Here is a 16,146-nt window from a genome sequence, read left to right on the forward strand (position 1 = left end):
CGACCTTGCATGTGCAACTCTCCAACACCTCGTGAAACACCAGCACTTACTCCGCTTTTCCCGTGCAAACATCCCAACCTTTCCAAATCAAGATGCGTTTACTTGAGAAGCAGAACGAGTTTGCAGTGTAGATCATGAGGTGCGAGTGACTTCGGGACGGCGTTCTTCTGAGCACCATTAGTGGTTTATGGAGGGTCGAACTGTGTCGCAGCGTCCCGTGAGTTTGTTCCCGTCCTCCCCCTCCCTCCCGCGCTCACGTCGGGGGTTAATGCAGGAAAACGGGTGTCGCATTGATTACATCACCCCTCTAATGATGTCATAGTACATCGGGAACAGCCTTTATTTGGTCTCAGACTAAATGATGTCATGAGTTGCGGGTCTTTTTTTTAGGTCTGTATTGCCGCAGCGTGCCGGACAAGTTTTCCAAGTCAGGATTTTCAGATGGATCATGGATGAATGTTAACACTGCTGTCTCGTTTTCTTCTCGCTCCTCCTCTGTGATTAATGAGGGCGTCTCTCGGTCTCAGCGGCCCGTGAAACTCACAACTCTCAGAGAATCCTCCTTTCGTTGTGTCTGAATCTGGACAGGCGAACACACGACACTGGAACAGCCGGATCATATCAGCCCGTCTTCATGTGTTCCCAAACGTTGGGATTTTACATGTTTTAATAAATGATGCTGATTTTTATGCTCAAGATCACACTCGCTCGTTTAGAGCTTGTGAACCAGTCCATTGAAAAGAGCCGAATTTTGCGTGCACACTTTTATCAGTGCACTGATTACATTTAACTCATAATTACAAACAAATGGCAACACGTTGAATTAAACATACAATTTTGACGTAGAAAGAATGGAAATGCTATTTTCTTTTTTTCAACTTGTTTACGGCGTGCTAATACATTTCTGTGAATGTTTTTTTGTTAAATATATTGGTGTGTTTAGTGTGAGTCTTGATTCTCGGACACGTCTTTAGTGGGTTGTGTTTCTGTGGCTCAAGGCTCTTAAGATTTGAGTTCTAAATGCCAGAGTTAATGAATATTAATCATATTCTAATGATGATCAGCATATTGGCCAGAATATGCTGAAATTCAGCCGCAGTTATCAAATGTCAGCTCGAATTGAGATTCAAGAAACATCCTGCAAAATAAAGGTTCTTCGGTGGATCATGTGTTCAACCTTTTCTTATAAAAAAAAACATTTTTGGCTGAATATTGGTCTGTAGTTGCTATATGTTTCTTGAGGTTTTGTGTTTTGGATTCAGGGGCTTTAAAATACCAGAACTAAAGGATATTGAAAAAGTTTTTTTTTTTTTTGGAACTTCAAAAGATTTTAGAATGTTCTGGTTCTATTTGGAACCTTTACAATTCTCATTATCCTCTTTATACATAGAATATAATAGAATAGAATATTTAATCGCAGATGGAATATTCTCTCTCATTCCGGCCCTTTCTCTGAGATATTATCTGTGAGACTGACTGAGAGAAAGAGTGTGTGTGTTTGTGTTTATTCTTCAGATTGGAGGAGATAAACACGAGACGAGTGTGTGTGTTTCTGTCTGAGAGAGGATTGCTGCTGCAGTGCAGTGTTTGTGAGTTTCCAGAGATGCACATGTGTGAAGTCTCAGTGTTTCTCTTCTTCATTTTTCCATAACTCTGTCCGGTGAGTGTCCACACGACTCCCTGTGGAGGAGTGTGAAGCAGAGCAGGGAAATGCAGAGTTAAAGTGGGCACAGTGTCCTCTGCCCGCTGTGCCAGCCTGATTTACGGCTTCTCCTGGCTTTCTGCAGGGCACATGAGCACCTCAGATTTACTGCGCTTTCACTTCTCCAGTTACACACATTCTGTTAAAACCAAAAATACACTAATTCAGATCTGAAATGCACCGAAATTTGTTCTTAATTCATAGTGATTATATTTGAATACTTTGCAATTGTTTCTCTCTCTCTTTCTCCTTATATATATATATATATACATACAGTACAGTGTGTGTGTGTGTATGTACATAATTAACTATTATGTGTTTTTATTTTATATCTTAATTTCTGTATTTAATATATATAATAAGTAGTTAAAAATAATTGTGTTTATGGTTATACCTAATATATAACATATTATTATTATTATGTATTTTTTTATTTTCAATTTAGTTTATATATATATATATATATATATATATATATATATATATATATATATATATATATATAGGATTATATATAAAATTATAATAGGATTATATATAAAATTATAATAGGATTATATATAAATTATAATTTAACAATATAATTTTGTTTTCGGTTATAACAAAATATATGGTTATTATTTCATAATTTTATACATAAACAAATAAACAAATGTATTTATTATTTTATAATTAAATATATATATATAAGTAATTAAAAATAATTTTGTTTATCATTATACCTTATATAAGAAAAATATTATTATTATTATTAATTACTTATAAACATTTTATTTTCAATTTAGTTTATGATTGTGTATATATATATATTTAATTTAACAATATAATTAATTTTGGTTATATCTTGCATTTTATTATATATATATATATATATATATATATATATATATATAATTAAAAATAATTTTGTTTTTGGTTATACCTTGTAAAAAAATTTTTATTGCTATTTTTATTACACACATATATACTGTATAAAATTGTGTCTATTTAATTTATTTCTTTAAAAAAATAAAAATAAATTATACACATATATAGTTATATTTTTGTATTTTTGTGTTTATTTAATGTTTGCTTATATTTGGGTGAATTAGTAATTATAATTGTGTTCCCTTTTGCACAGAATGAAACCCTGCCTGTGTTTGTTTCTCCCATAGTGAATGAAGCGGTCAGAAGGAAGCGTCACACTCTCCTGTCCACCTCAGTCTGTCCGTCTCTAAACCCGCCTTCAGGAAACTTACACTCGTCCTCTAAAACTCACGCTTGACTCCTGCAACCATCAGCATCAGTGGAGATGGAGGACCCGTACAGAGACAGGACGTCTCTGGCCAAAGGCGCTCGTGACATCGCCAAAGTGGCGAAACGGCACGCCGTGAAGAAGGTCAGCAAAGTGGTGGACCGAGCCTCGGACGAGTACGCCTCGGGACGCAACTACAGCCGCTTCGAGAACGACGAAGACGAGGGTGCGGATGAAGACGGCTACACCTATCAGGACGGCGGCGCTCAGCGAGAGGAGGACGAGGGCTCCAGCGACGCCACCGAGGGCCACGACGACGAGGACGAGATCTACGAGGGCGAGTACCAGGGCGTGCCGGCGGGGGGCGGGGCTTCAGGGGGGCGGGGCCAGGTGGCGGTGGATGGAGTGAAGGATAAGCGAGAGCTGGAGAAGGAGAGAGAGGCGGATGTGGAAGAGCTGGCGCAGCAGTACGAGCTCATCATCCAGGAGTGTGGACACGGCCGCTTCCAGTGGCAGCTGTTCTTCGTGCTGGGCCTGGCGCTCATGTCTGACGGGGTGGAGGTGTTCGTCGTGGGCTTCGTGCTGCCCAGCGCTGAGACTGACATGTGTGTGCCCAACTCAGGAGCCGGGTGGCTGGGTGAGTGATCAAACAATCACACAAGACACTGACAGCGTGCTTCACACTCTGAAACTGGACAGTTAGTTTGGATATTTGATCTGAAATCACGAAAACAAAAGTCGCTGGTTGGATTTAAATAGGCAAATGCTTAAAGGATTAGTTCACTTTCAAAAAAATTTTGGTAACACTTTATAATAACTGCATGCTATTAATCATTAGTTAAGCATTACTAAACAGTTAATTAATCATTTATAAAGCATTAATAGACATTAATAAGCAGTTTATAAATACAGCTATAAATGCTTTATTCTTGATTCATAAGCATATCTATAATGTGTTTAATAATTGTATTTTCATTGTATATTAATGATCAATTTATCATTTCTAAATGAAGTATACCATTATTTACAAACAGTGTTGTCATTGATTAATAATATCACTTAGAAAGTGTAAGTAAATGTAACAAATGCAGGTATTTATAAAGCATTTACTAGTGGTCAGTTAACTATTTTTGTGAGCTCATCTAAAGTGAGGACTAGTTATGCCTTGTAAAGCATTTATAAAGGAGATTTAAAGGCTCATTGATCTTCTAAACAGAAAAAGGAAACAAACACACACAGTGATACAGAACATAGAAATATTTAACAGCCTTTAAATCTCCTTTGTAAATGCTTTACAAGGCATAACTAGTCCTCACTTTAGATGAGCTCACAGAAATAGTTAACTGACCACTAGTAAATGCTTTATAACTGCCTGAATTAATCATGAATTACAGTAGAAATACATGTTAATAAAGCATTTATTACATAATGGTATACTTCATTTAGAAATGATAAATTGATCATTAATAAAGTAAATACAATTATTAAACACATTATAGATATGCTTATAAATCAAGAATAAAGCATTTATAGCTGTATTTATGAACTGCTTATTAATGTATATTAATGCTTTATGAATGATGAATTAACTGTTTAGTAATGCTTAACTAATGATTAATAGCGTGCAGTTATTATAAAGTGTTACCAAATTTTTTGCTGATAATTTACTCACCCCGATGTCATCCAAGATGTCCATGTCTTTCTTTCTTCAGTCGAAAAGAAATGAAGGTTTTTGAGGAAAACATTCCAGGATTTTTCTACACAGAATGGACTTCAATGGCAACCAACGATTCCAATGTTCAAAGAAGGTTGACGCAATGTGTGGCGCATCTCAGAGATGGTACACAACGAGCATTTGTGGTTAAAAATTTTTTTTTTTTTTTTTTTTAATTTTTTTTTCGAAAGTCGAGACTTTGAAGCTGCATTGAGACGGACATTTGAACCTTCTTTGAACATTGGAATCGTTGGTTGCCATTGAAGTCCATTCTGTGTAGAAAAATCCTGGAATGTTTTCCTCAAAAACCTTAATTTCTTTTCGACTGAAGAAAGAAAGACATGGACATCTTGGATGACATCGGGGTGAGTAAATTATCAGCAAAACATTTTTGAAAGTGAACTAATCCTTTAAGAGTCTAATGATAATGATTGGATCATGATTGCAGTGATTATTATTAGGGGTGTAACGATACCCTCATATCACGATTCGATACATACTCACGATATGATATTATTGCGATACTCCAAGACATTTGGTAAAAGGTTAAACATTTTTTTTTTACTGTTGATTAAAATGCTACATTTGATGTTACATTGTGTGTGTAAATGAATAGGCTTGGACTTGTGCTGGAAACCCAAAGCACAGGACAATCGGGACACCAGAATAACAATATTCATGATTCTGAAGCTGAAAATACAAAATTATTTTAGACGAATATGTTTAAAAGTCTTATGGGTAATTTTTTTTTAAATTGAGATTGATACACCATCTGAAAGCTGAATAAATAAGCTTTCATTGATGTTTGGTTTGTTATGATAGGACAATATTTGGCCCGAGATACAACTATTTGGAAATCTGGGTGCAAAAATATCACAATATTGAGAAAGTCGCCTTTAAAGTTGTACATTTCTGATGGCGATTTCGCTGCATTCACTCACAAAAAATCCATTTTTGATATATTTACAGTTGGAAATTTACAAAATATCTTCATGGATCATGATCTTTACTTAATATCCTAATGATTTTTGGCATAAAAGAAAAATGGATAATTTTGACCCATATTGTTGGCTATTGCCACAAATATACCCGTGCGACTTATGACTGGTTTTGTGATCCAGGTTCACATGTATAAAATAACGTAGGACACTTTTTACTGGTAACATCAGACATTTGGCATTATCAGGACCCACAAATATCCCCCCATTGCATTATTATACATCATATTCAACATTATATATTTTTCTCACACAGTAATTTGTATTTTGGGTGAACTATACACACAATACAGATTGTCATTATCCACGATACATAATGTGATATATTGTGACACCCCTAAATATTGTTTGTCTAGCATGTTATGTGTTTGTCAACAGTTCTTCTAACCCGAACTGATGGAGTGTGTAGCTTTTCATTTGTTAAACACACATGTACTGTAGGAATGACAATATCAAGATTCATCAGGCTCAGATTGTGAGAGTATAGTTGTGAGGAGCATGAAGAATCATTTCACACATGAATCTGCTCCTCTAAGTCCAGATCTTAAATTGACTGACAGTCTCTGGGATGTGCTGGAGGAGACTTTACACAGCGCTGGACTCTTGCATTGACAATACAAGATCTTGAGCAAACATTGATGCTCCTCTTGATGGAAATAACATCACAACATTTATTTCCATCAAAAGGTTCATCAATTTCTGCTCAAGATCTTTTAAAAGAAGCCAAAGCATTAAGAAGGAGAAAACCCATTTTATGCTACTATTGATTGATGTTATTGATACAGGATTTAAACACTACTGATTAAATCATTTTGTGTCTCTTTATTAAAGAAATTAATAATTTTATTCAGTAAGGAGGCATTCAATTGATCAAAAGTGACAGAATAAGAAATGTATAATGTTACTTATAAAAGATTATTATTTCAAATAAATGCTGTTCTTTTGAGCTTTCTATTCATCAAAGAATCCTGAATAAAATAATCACGTTTTCCTCAAAATATGAAGTTTTCAACACTGATAATAATGTTTCTTAAGCATCAAATCATCATATCAGAATGATTTCTGAAGGATCATGTGACACTGAAGACTGGAGTAATGATGCTTTTGTATATTTAGATATACTTTTTTCCGCAAGCGTGTTGCAGTGCATTCTGGTATACTCTTAGCACATACTCAGCTGAAGATACTGGAGCGTTTGCAGTGGTCTTTGTGTTCAGATCACCTCTGCTGTCTTTAAATCCAGTCTGTGTGAAGCGCACCAGATTCTCTATTATTCATCTCTGTCTTTGTACCCACACGCTTCTGCAGTCACATGCTGTAAAGACGACAAGATGCTTTCTTACGCCCTTTGATGTGAGGGAGGGTTTTTTCCTTGTAATGAGTGTGTGTGTGTGTGTGTGTGTGTGTGTGTGTGTGTGTGTGTGTGTGTGTGTGTGTGTGTAATGTGGGTGGTTGGGTGGCGTCTGCCAGCAATACCGTACTGTCGTGCTTGTTTGATGGTTTTTGGATGTGTGTGTGTGTGTGTGTGTGTGTGTGTGTGGGTAGAGACTGTTGTTGTATTATTCAGTGATCTCTCTGGGTCCGGATGAGTTTATTGTCTTGGCAGCAGGTACAGCACATGTGTGGGTAGATTTGAGCTTATTTAAGAGGAGCTGCTGCTGTGTGTGTGTGTGTGTGTGTGTGTGTGTGTGTGTGTGTGTGTGTATTTCCTTCACTCTGCCTCTTATGTAAGTATTTATCTATAATAATATGCAGATATAATGGAGACAAATGAAATGAAAGAGCTGATGTTCTCCAGATGTTCTTCAGATCATTGTCATGTTCCGCGTTTATTTTATTATTAAAGTTTTTATTGAACGTTGTAAAGGGGTCGTTATGGCTAAGTTACTTATGCACTATATTACTTGGCAGAATAATTGTTTATTGTGGTCATTTAAGTAGAAAATGCAATTATTATTAATTATTATTTGAAAATTGGCTTCTTTTATCATATTTATGTGACATTGGTAATCCCCAATTTTTTTTTCGTTTTATTTTTTCTGGAATCTATTTTTTTCTGTATTCATTTTTCTGTATTCCATTTGAATAGTGTAATTATTTTAAATTTTCATTTTAAAAATCAAAAAACGTGTCTAATCAATTGAATTTATAAACTTTTTTATAAAACATTAACACATTTTTTTACAATAATAAGGCCCTATGAAATGTTGTTTTGTTTTTGTTTTTTCAGAAATGCTGTTGTCTTTTAAAAAAAATCTGGATTTATGATTTCCAGATCTTTTTTTAAAAAATAATCAAGTGAAAATGAACAATTTCTGCACAATCAAATCAAAGTTCTGCACAACAGACTTACTATTTAAGTTTTTTGAGTTTGTGGGAATGACGATTGTCTCATCAAATGAAGTGTCTTTGTCCTAACCATGACAAGCTTGTTTTTTTGCGTGCCTGTTGTGTCTGAAATACATGCATAATTATTAAATATGCTCCGATTGGTGTTATTGTGTTGCATCTTGCAGCATTTTTCCTTTTAGCGAGGACAGAGAAATGAAACTTGTTGCATCATGTCTGTGTGATATGCAGGTGTAACAGTAGTTTTATGGTTCTTGGTGCTGTCAAGCACAATGCAGAGCTCATTTCTGGATTTTATCACTCTAATTATGGCATATCTCAGAACAGTGCTCTTTTTGTTTGTTGCATTCGTGCACATATAGAGTTATGGTGTATCTATGTAGATAAATCAAAAACAGTATTTCCAGTTTCTTCTCCCTCCTCTTTCTTCTCTCTCTATCCCCCCCCCCCTCTCTCTCTCTCTCTCTCTCTCTCTCTCTCTCTGATCAATACTCTGCACTTAGTCTTGATTAACTGTCCTCTTCTGAAGACGTGTGTGGTCTTACCACTCATTCACTGGACAGAAGCAGAATCATGGGGAAAAAACTAACAAACTAATTCATGTTGACTATAGATATACTTGTAGGTCTATTTTATTCAAAGTCTTTATAGTTACTTATAGTTTTATAGTTATAATAACTTAATAGTTATTATATAATATTTAATATTTGCTTATTTAATATTAATAGTACTTTTCTATGGCAACTATTACAAATACTGAATTATTTAAATACAATTTTAAGTGGATTATTTAATCATATTAAATTCCAAAGCAGCATTACATTTATCATGACTGGAAAAATCAAGATCAAGCCATTAAGGTCTATTTAGTTTAATATTTGTATAGCTATTGTATTTAATATGTATTATATAATATTTAATGTTTATAAATATAATCATATTTAATATGTATTTAATATTAACAATATTAATATTAATTATTTATATTTGTAATATTTGTATTCATATTTATTTATATTTTTATAAATAATATAATAATTAAATGTAAAATAAATATATATATATACATATATTTGATTATATTATAAATATAAACAAATAATTATATATATATAATAAAAAATAATTAAAAATATATAATTTATATTAATATTTATATTCATATTAATAATATTTAATATTTACAAATATTTAATTCCTACTATTACAAATATCGAATAATTCAAATAGTTTAAATCAGATTTTAAGTGTTTAATTTCATATCAAATTCTGAAGCCGCGAGCAGAGAGAAAAATCAAGAGTGATGTTGACTATAAATATACTTGTAGGTCTGTTTCATTCAATATTTTTAGAGTTATTATAATAAGTGTTGTATAATATTAATGTTTGTAAATTATATTAAATATATACGTAGTTTAATATTAACATTACTTTTTTTGCTACTATTACACAATTTGAATAATTCAAATAAATGTTTAAAAGTGGATTATTAAATCAGATTTCATTCCAAATTCTAAAGCAACATGAATTGAGAAATCAAATTTTCCTTGATCTTTAAGACATATAAGAGGTCATCAAACTATACGAATATCCTGTACATTTCACAACTCAAAACTTCCTCACTAGTCCAAAAACAGCTTTTATTGAAACCGAACTCAGAAAACGACTCGTTTCGGAAATATTTCTCTGTATGATGTCATAGAGCAGCGAAAGAAAAAGATCCACGCCCACTTCTACATCATTGCCTCTTTAGCCCCGCCCACTGATTCACGCTTGTCACACAGTAGTAAATACGAGACAGAATTACTAAACGACAGATTCCTCTGAGTATTACAGGATGAAAAACACACTCTTTGCTTGGCGTTCATTGTGATCCTAAGCGTGGGTGAACCTTTAACAAGGTTCCAGATTGCCTCTGTTTGCTTGTTCATTTCACTGCAGATTCGTTTTTTAAACAAGGCTTTTCAGAGAGACTGAAAAGAAAAGATGATGCAGTGTTGACTATACTGGATCTGACAGTAATGTAAGTGTAAGTGTGAGTAACAGTGTTTTACCATGTGTGTTACAGATCATATGAGATGTACTCACTTTACTGAAAACGATGAGTGATGAGTGTAAGCATGACGAACCACGGTACATTCACCTTTCTGTAGTGTTTCAGCTCTAATATAATGTAATAAAATACCATATTACCACACAAATACATAAGGAGTAAATACTGTATATATAAAGGTGATTTATTACCAAGTTGTCACAGACTGGAGTATCTTTTGAGGTTTAGGTTTGTCTTCTGATTCAGGATCAGACTCTGGCTTTTCAAAACAACTCCACATGTTGAAAATTATGCAAAATGCATGTGGTGTTTCAAAGAGAGCGTCAAAAACAGGATAGAAAATATTCTGTTACTTCGAAATTAGGATGTTTTTTGATGTGAAATAAGTGGACCTTAAATATCATTTTATATATATATATATATATATATATATATTAAAGCAGTTAATGACCTCTTAAGAAGAAAAAAGAGTAATGTTGACTATAAATATACTTGTAGGTTATGTTATTATGTAATTTGAGTTATTTAATATTTATTTCATAATAATAGTATATAGTATAATAGTACTTTTTAGTACCTCCATTGTAAATAATGAATAATTCAAACATTTCAAATCACATTTTAAGAGGATTATTTAATCATCATATTTCATACCAAATTCTAAAGCAATAAAAAGGCAAATATTTAACAATTTGATATGAACAGTACTTTGCTATTGAACAATTGATGGATTATTTAATCATATATTATTTAATCAGCATAGCATTTATCATTTGTGAAGAAACATTTGAGTTGCCAAATAGCAAAAAAGTTCAATCTGATAAGAAAGTGTGAGTTTGTGGCTTGGTTCAGTATTGTGTGTGTGTGTCGTTCACGAGGTTCGGTTCAGGTAATGAACAGCGAGGCACAGAAAAGACACACTGCCGCAGAGCTTCCATTATCTCTTCTCTTTCTTCTCCCATTCTCCTCCTCTTCTTCTTCTTCCCCTGCAGTAAAGCTCGCTTATTTACCCTCCCTCTCTGTAATCACTCGTTCTTTTCCTCCTCCTGTCCTCTTCGTCCAGGACGGCTCATTCCTGTAATGATGCTCGGAGAACACACACTCACACACAGGATCTTTTTGTTAAACACACACGGTTGGCCTGCGGTCCGCATGCGCTCGGGATCAATAACTCCGATCGATGAATTAGAGCGGATGGAGATATTCCCCACTCCCAGATAAAGAGAGCCGTCAATCACACAAGCAACTGAGAGTGTGTGTGTGTTTCGTAAGTCCACTGTGAATACACACGCGTGCACTGTCCTGAGCTGGTGAAGAGATCACACCGACGTTTATCACGCTTTTAAAAGCAGAAAGAAAGAAAAAAAGATCCCAGCTAACAGGGAATGTTCTCAGAACGTTTATCAAGGTTCTCTCAAAGTTATAAACAATTGTAGACATTAATAGAATGTTTGTTCAGAGTCGTCTGGTCTTTAATAAGGTTCTCAAAATGTTTGCACAAAAACAAATCAAAGCAAATCGAATCACTTTATTGTTTCAGTTCATGGAATGTTTAGTTGGAGGTTCTTTTCATTTTTTCTAAACGTTAGAACATTAAAAAAATAACGTTTCCATAATGTTTGAAAAACGATCAAATGGAATGTTCTCTTAACGTTCATAGAATCAAGAAAGAAAGAAAAACGTTTTTAAAACCTTTGTTTAAACGTTTTGAACATTCAGAAATAGCATTTTCATAACTTAATGGAAACCTTAAAGGGGGGGTGAAATGCTCATTTTCACTCAATCTCCTGTTAATCTTGAGTACCTATAGAGTAGTATGGCATCCTTCATATCTCCAAAAAGTCTTTAGTTTTATTATATTTATAAAAGAAAGATAGGCTGTACCGAGTCTTTCCGGAAAAAACCGAGCGGCTGGGGGCGGGCCGTGTGGGCGGAGCTAAAGCTGTGCTAACGCGCCGAGCTAACAACACACAGAGACATTTGAAGCAGTTTTACTCACCGCCTGCGACCGCGAACCTTTATCATTGTGACTGCTCGATCCTTAAGCATTAGACGATCTGCAAATCCGTCGATCTGGGCTTTGTCTATAAAACAATCATCGTCGAAATGCAGGGAACAAACAGTCTTGCACAACTCCCTTGATGCTCTGAAAAAACAAACTCCATCCACTGGTCCCTTAACGCTGGGTTCTTTGGGAATCTGTGCAGGGTTGTCTTGCCCTGGCAACCAAAAACCCACTTCTTTGGTGACATTGACTTCCAAACGCCGAGCAGAGCGCTTTGATGAGGTAACGTACTGCTTTCGCTCTCTTGCTCTAGTCTACGAGTGCGCGCGCGCCCGCGCTATTCATGGAGAAGTGCCCTTAGGACCCATATAAGGAAATTCCGCCCCAGCTGACGTCACGCAGACCCATACTCGAAAAAAACTTTCCGAAACTTGTGACAAACCGGAAGGACAATTTTTGGCACAGAAATACTCCTTCAAACGTACAATTTAATTTTTGAAACTTTGTCTATGTTTAGCATGGGAATCCAACTCTTTAACAGTGTAAAAAACTCAGTATGCATGAAATAGCATTTCACCCCCCCTTTAACAAAATGTTTTTAGAGCTTATTTTTGTTAAATAATGTGATGTGGGTTTTTAGTATGTGAAACAATATGTGCGTTACAAAAAGAAAGAAAGAAAGAAAGAAAGAAAGAAAGAAAGAAAGAAAGGGTGGAAAGAAGGGGTGGAAAGAAGGGTACAGTAAATGTGATGTGGGTAATTCAGTGTGTCCATTAGCTCGGTGATCACATTCCCAGTGTTGGAGAGAGAGAGAGGATGGAGAGATGGAGAGATGAGAGGTGAGACGCTGTTCTACTGAAAGACCCCTGAGAGGCGTCTGTAATATGCCCGACACTTTCTGATTTCACGCTTTACTGCTCTCTCTCTCTCTTTCCATCCTTTCATACTGCAGTATCAGCAACATCAGATGTTGTACAGCTCAAGCTCAAATGTGTGTGTGTGTGTGTGTTTAAATGCATATATATACACTTGTTTAAAAATCAATGTATTCCTTTTATTCAGCAAGGATTAAATTGATCAAAGAATCCTGAAAAAAAACCATTATGGTTTCCATAAAAATATGAAGCAGCACTACTGTTTTTAATAATCAGAAATGTTTCTTGAGCATCAAATCATCATATTAGCATGATTTCTGAAGGATCATGTGACACTGAAGATTGGAGTAATGATGCTGAAAATTCAGCTTTGATCACAGGAATAAATTACACTTTACAATATATTCACAAAGAAAACAGTTTTTTTAAAAAATGTTTTAAATATTTCACATTTTTACTGTTTTTACTGTATATTTGATCAAATAAATGCAGCCTTGGTGAGCAGTGGAAACTTTGTTCAAAAACATGAAAAAAATCTTACAGACCCCAAACTTTTGAATGGTAGTTTGTATTAATATGTAGTTAGGACCAATTATTATTGCTATATACTGTATTAGGGCTTGCATAGACTAGTTGGATAGTCGACTACTTCCACCGCTAGTTGGCGCTGTCAGAAGCCATTGAGTACTCGAGCGTGCAATAACCATACGACGTGCTTGCTCTCTTAATGCCGGTACACATTGTATGATTTTGGGCTGTCCCAGACGAAAGATGAACAGTCGTGGTGATTTCTGTGGTCGTGCCTAAACGCTCGTCCTGCGTCGTACAGTGAGAGAGATTCAAAGACGGCCGTTGTCGCGGTCTTGAGACCAAAGATAGCTTGAGATCATTTTCTGACAGAGTCAGATATTTAGCATGATCATGTAACTGTGTTTGCTGCTACGACCTACGTCTACTGACTAGCCAATAAAAATGCAACATGAAATGGCGTATTGATCAATGTGACATGGCGCTAAGAGCCCTATTTTAACGATCTAAGCGCATGGTCTAAAGCGCACAGTGCAAGTTCACTTAGGTCGTGTCCGAATCCACTTTTTCTAGTTTGACTACGGGAAAAATGGTCGGTGCTCCCGGCGCATGGTCTAAAAGTGTTGTCCCTATTCTCTTAATGAGTAATGGGGGTGTTTTGGGTTTTACGTGCGTTAAACCAATCAGAGTCTCATCTCTCATTCCCTTTAAATGCCAGTTGCGCTCGAGCCATGGCGGATTCGCTGTTTACATGACGGAATTTGATAGTGGAAAGACCGAACGCGTCTTCAGAGCGCAAACGGATCCGCTCGTGCACGAGGTAAAAGAGCTCAAGCAGAACATCTACAGGACAAGCCGGATTCACCATATCTTTATGAACACAATAATAATCTTTTACATTGTAATCCTTTTATTTTAAATATTTGTCATGTTTGTGTGCTGCTGTGCGTCCCTGTGTGTTTAATAAGCAGAGTGGACGTGCGTTGTGGATCCGCCTATAGGCGCACATTACTAACGCGCTCTTTAAATAACAAAAAAAATACTGCGCCATTGACTTTAGATCAGGGTTCAGTTGGTCAATGGCTCAGTCTATTTCTGTTCCTCAAAATAGCAACGCACCAACAATGCGCCAGAACACACCTCGTTCTCAGACCAGCAGCCCATGGGCACACAGATGGGTGCAAATGCATTTGCTATTTAAACAACGTGCGCAGGACATGAAAATGAAAACTGCGTCGGGCTGAAACTAGCAAAAAACACTTGTGTTGCGCTTGTAAGATAGGGCCCTTAAACTTAAAACTACTTACCTCAAGCTCCATTTACTTAATTACAAAAAATTGCCAAGTTGACCTCTTTTCCCCAGCCATGACCACGTCTATATTCTCCTCTTTCGCTTCCTCCTTTTTTTTCAGCGCACATAAAAGCCACATTTGCTTAAGTGCGATTGATCTTGCTCTATTTGTTTACCACTAGCACATGCTGATGACGTTTTATTCCTCCATTCTAACTTACGTCCTTCGATTCAATAGGTGTCATCATCGTACAGTCTACATACATGTCGTACCCAAGTTTATTAGCTCCATGTCGTACGGTGTGATTTGTAATGATCTTATTGGATTGCTGAAATCACACAGTCTGTAGCAGGCGTAACGCAAACTAGCGAGCCACGGCCGCGACCACATGTGGCAGGAGGACAATGACAGAATTGAATTTTTATAAACTCTTTTGAAGCGGTTGAGTGAAGATCGAAGTCATGTAAATACAGATCTGTTATTGTTTTAACTGTTGAAGACCTGTGAAATATTATATGAGGAAGCTAATGTTGTACCCAAACAAAATTTTATTAATATACAGTATGCATGCACATATTGTTCGACGTCAAAGACGCGGATGTTTAAGGTTATAATGTTGTATGTCAATTTACAACGTTATTTTGTCAAATACAAAATGAAACCCTTTATTTGATGTATTATCTTTACAATAGGCTTTCAAGAGACTTTCTGCCCATGTGTGCGGTGTGTGATGTCATGATATACATCAGCAGAGGCGAAATATCCAGTTTTCAGCCTGTATTGTGTTGAGACTCGCGTCATAACAAGAGCAGCGGATGTAGATACAGCAGATTCTGCCACTGAACAAACAGATCACGTCATCGCTCGGAAAACCACTGTGGAAGATCAGATCTGAAAAACACATATCTGTGTGTGATTTGAGTCTCAGCTTGAGTTTATCAGGATTCACATTGTTGTGTAATCAAGCTAGATTAGTCGGTAACACTTTACATTAAGGTTCATTAGTTAACATTACTTAACATCAACTAAGAATGAACAATACTTCAGCATTTCAACATTTACAAATACATTATTAAAATCAAAGGTTGTATTAGTTAATGCACTGTGAGCTAACATGAACAAACAGCTGTATTTATATTAACTAACATTAACAAAGATGAATAAATACTGTAACAAATGTTTTGCTTATTGTTAGTTCATGCTAGTAAATGCATCTAATCAACCTTTCAGACGAGACCACTTTGGCAAGTTTACTTGAGTTTATTGAACACAATTTATCTTTGGCGGTATGGTTCCTTATGGGGGTTCTTGCTCCATAATTAATGACATACGTAGCTTTAGCATTAACCCCCCTATGGAACCATCAGCTTGAGCAATACAGATGATTAAGACAGTT

General features: G+C 35.6%; 1 protein-coding gene across 3 annotated transcripts in view; it reads left to right on the plus strand.

Annotated features, from left to right (window-relative positions):
• LOC307144889 (synaptic vesicle glycoprotein 2C) overlaps window positions 1–16,146 on the plus strand; it is a 57,842-nt gene that overhangs the window by 3,887 nt on the left and 37,809 nt on the right. For all 3 annotated transcript variants that reach the window (XR_013818846.1, XM_079847586.1, XM_079847587.1), the window contains exon 2: window positions 2,857–3,573. Coding sequence is in view for 2 of the 3 variants with exons in the window: in XM_079847586.1 (XP_079703712.1) it covers window positions 2,994–3,573 (580 nt within the window). In the remaining variant the exon portion in view is untranslated. The remainder of the gene's footprint in view (window positions 1–2,856; window positions 3,574–16,146) is intronic.

The sequence above is a fragment of the Squalius cephalus genome, assembly GCF_949319135.1.
Source record: "Squalius cephalus genome assembly, chromosome: 17".
In the NCBI taxonomy this organism is placed as follows: domain Eukaryota; kingdom Metazoa; phylum Chordata; class Actinopteri; order Cypriniformes; family Leuciscidae; genus Squalius; species Squalius cephalus.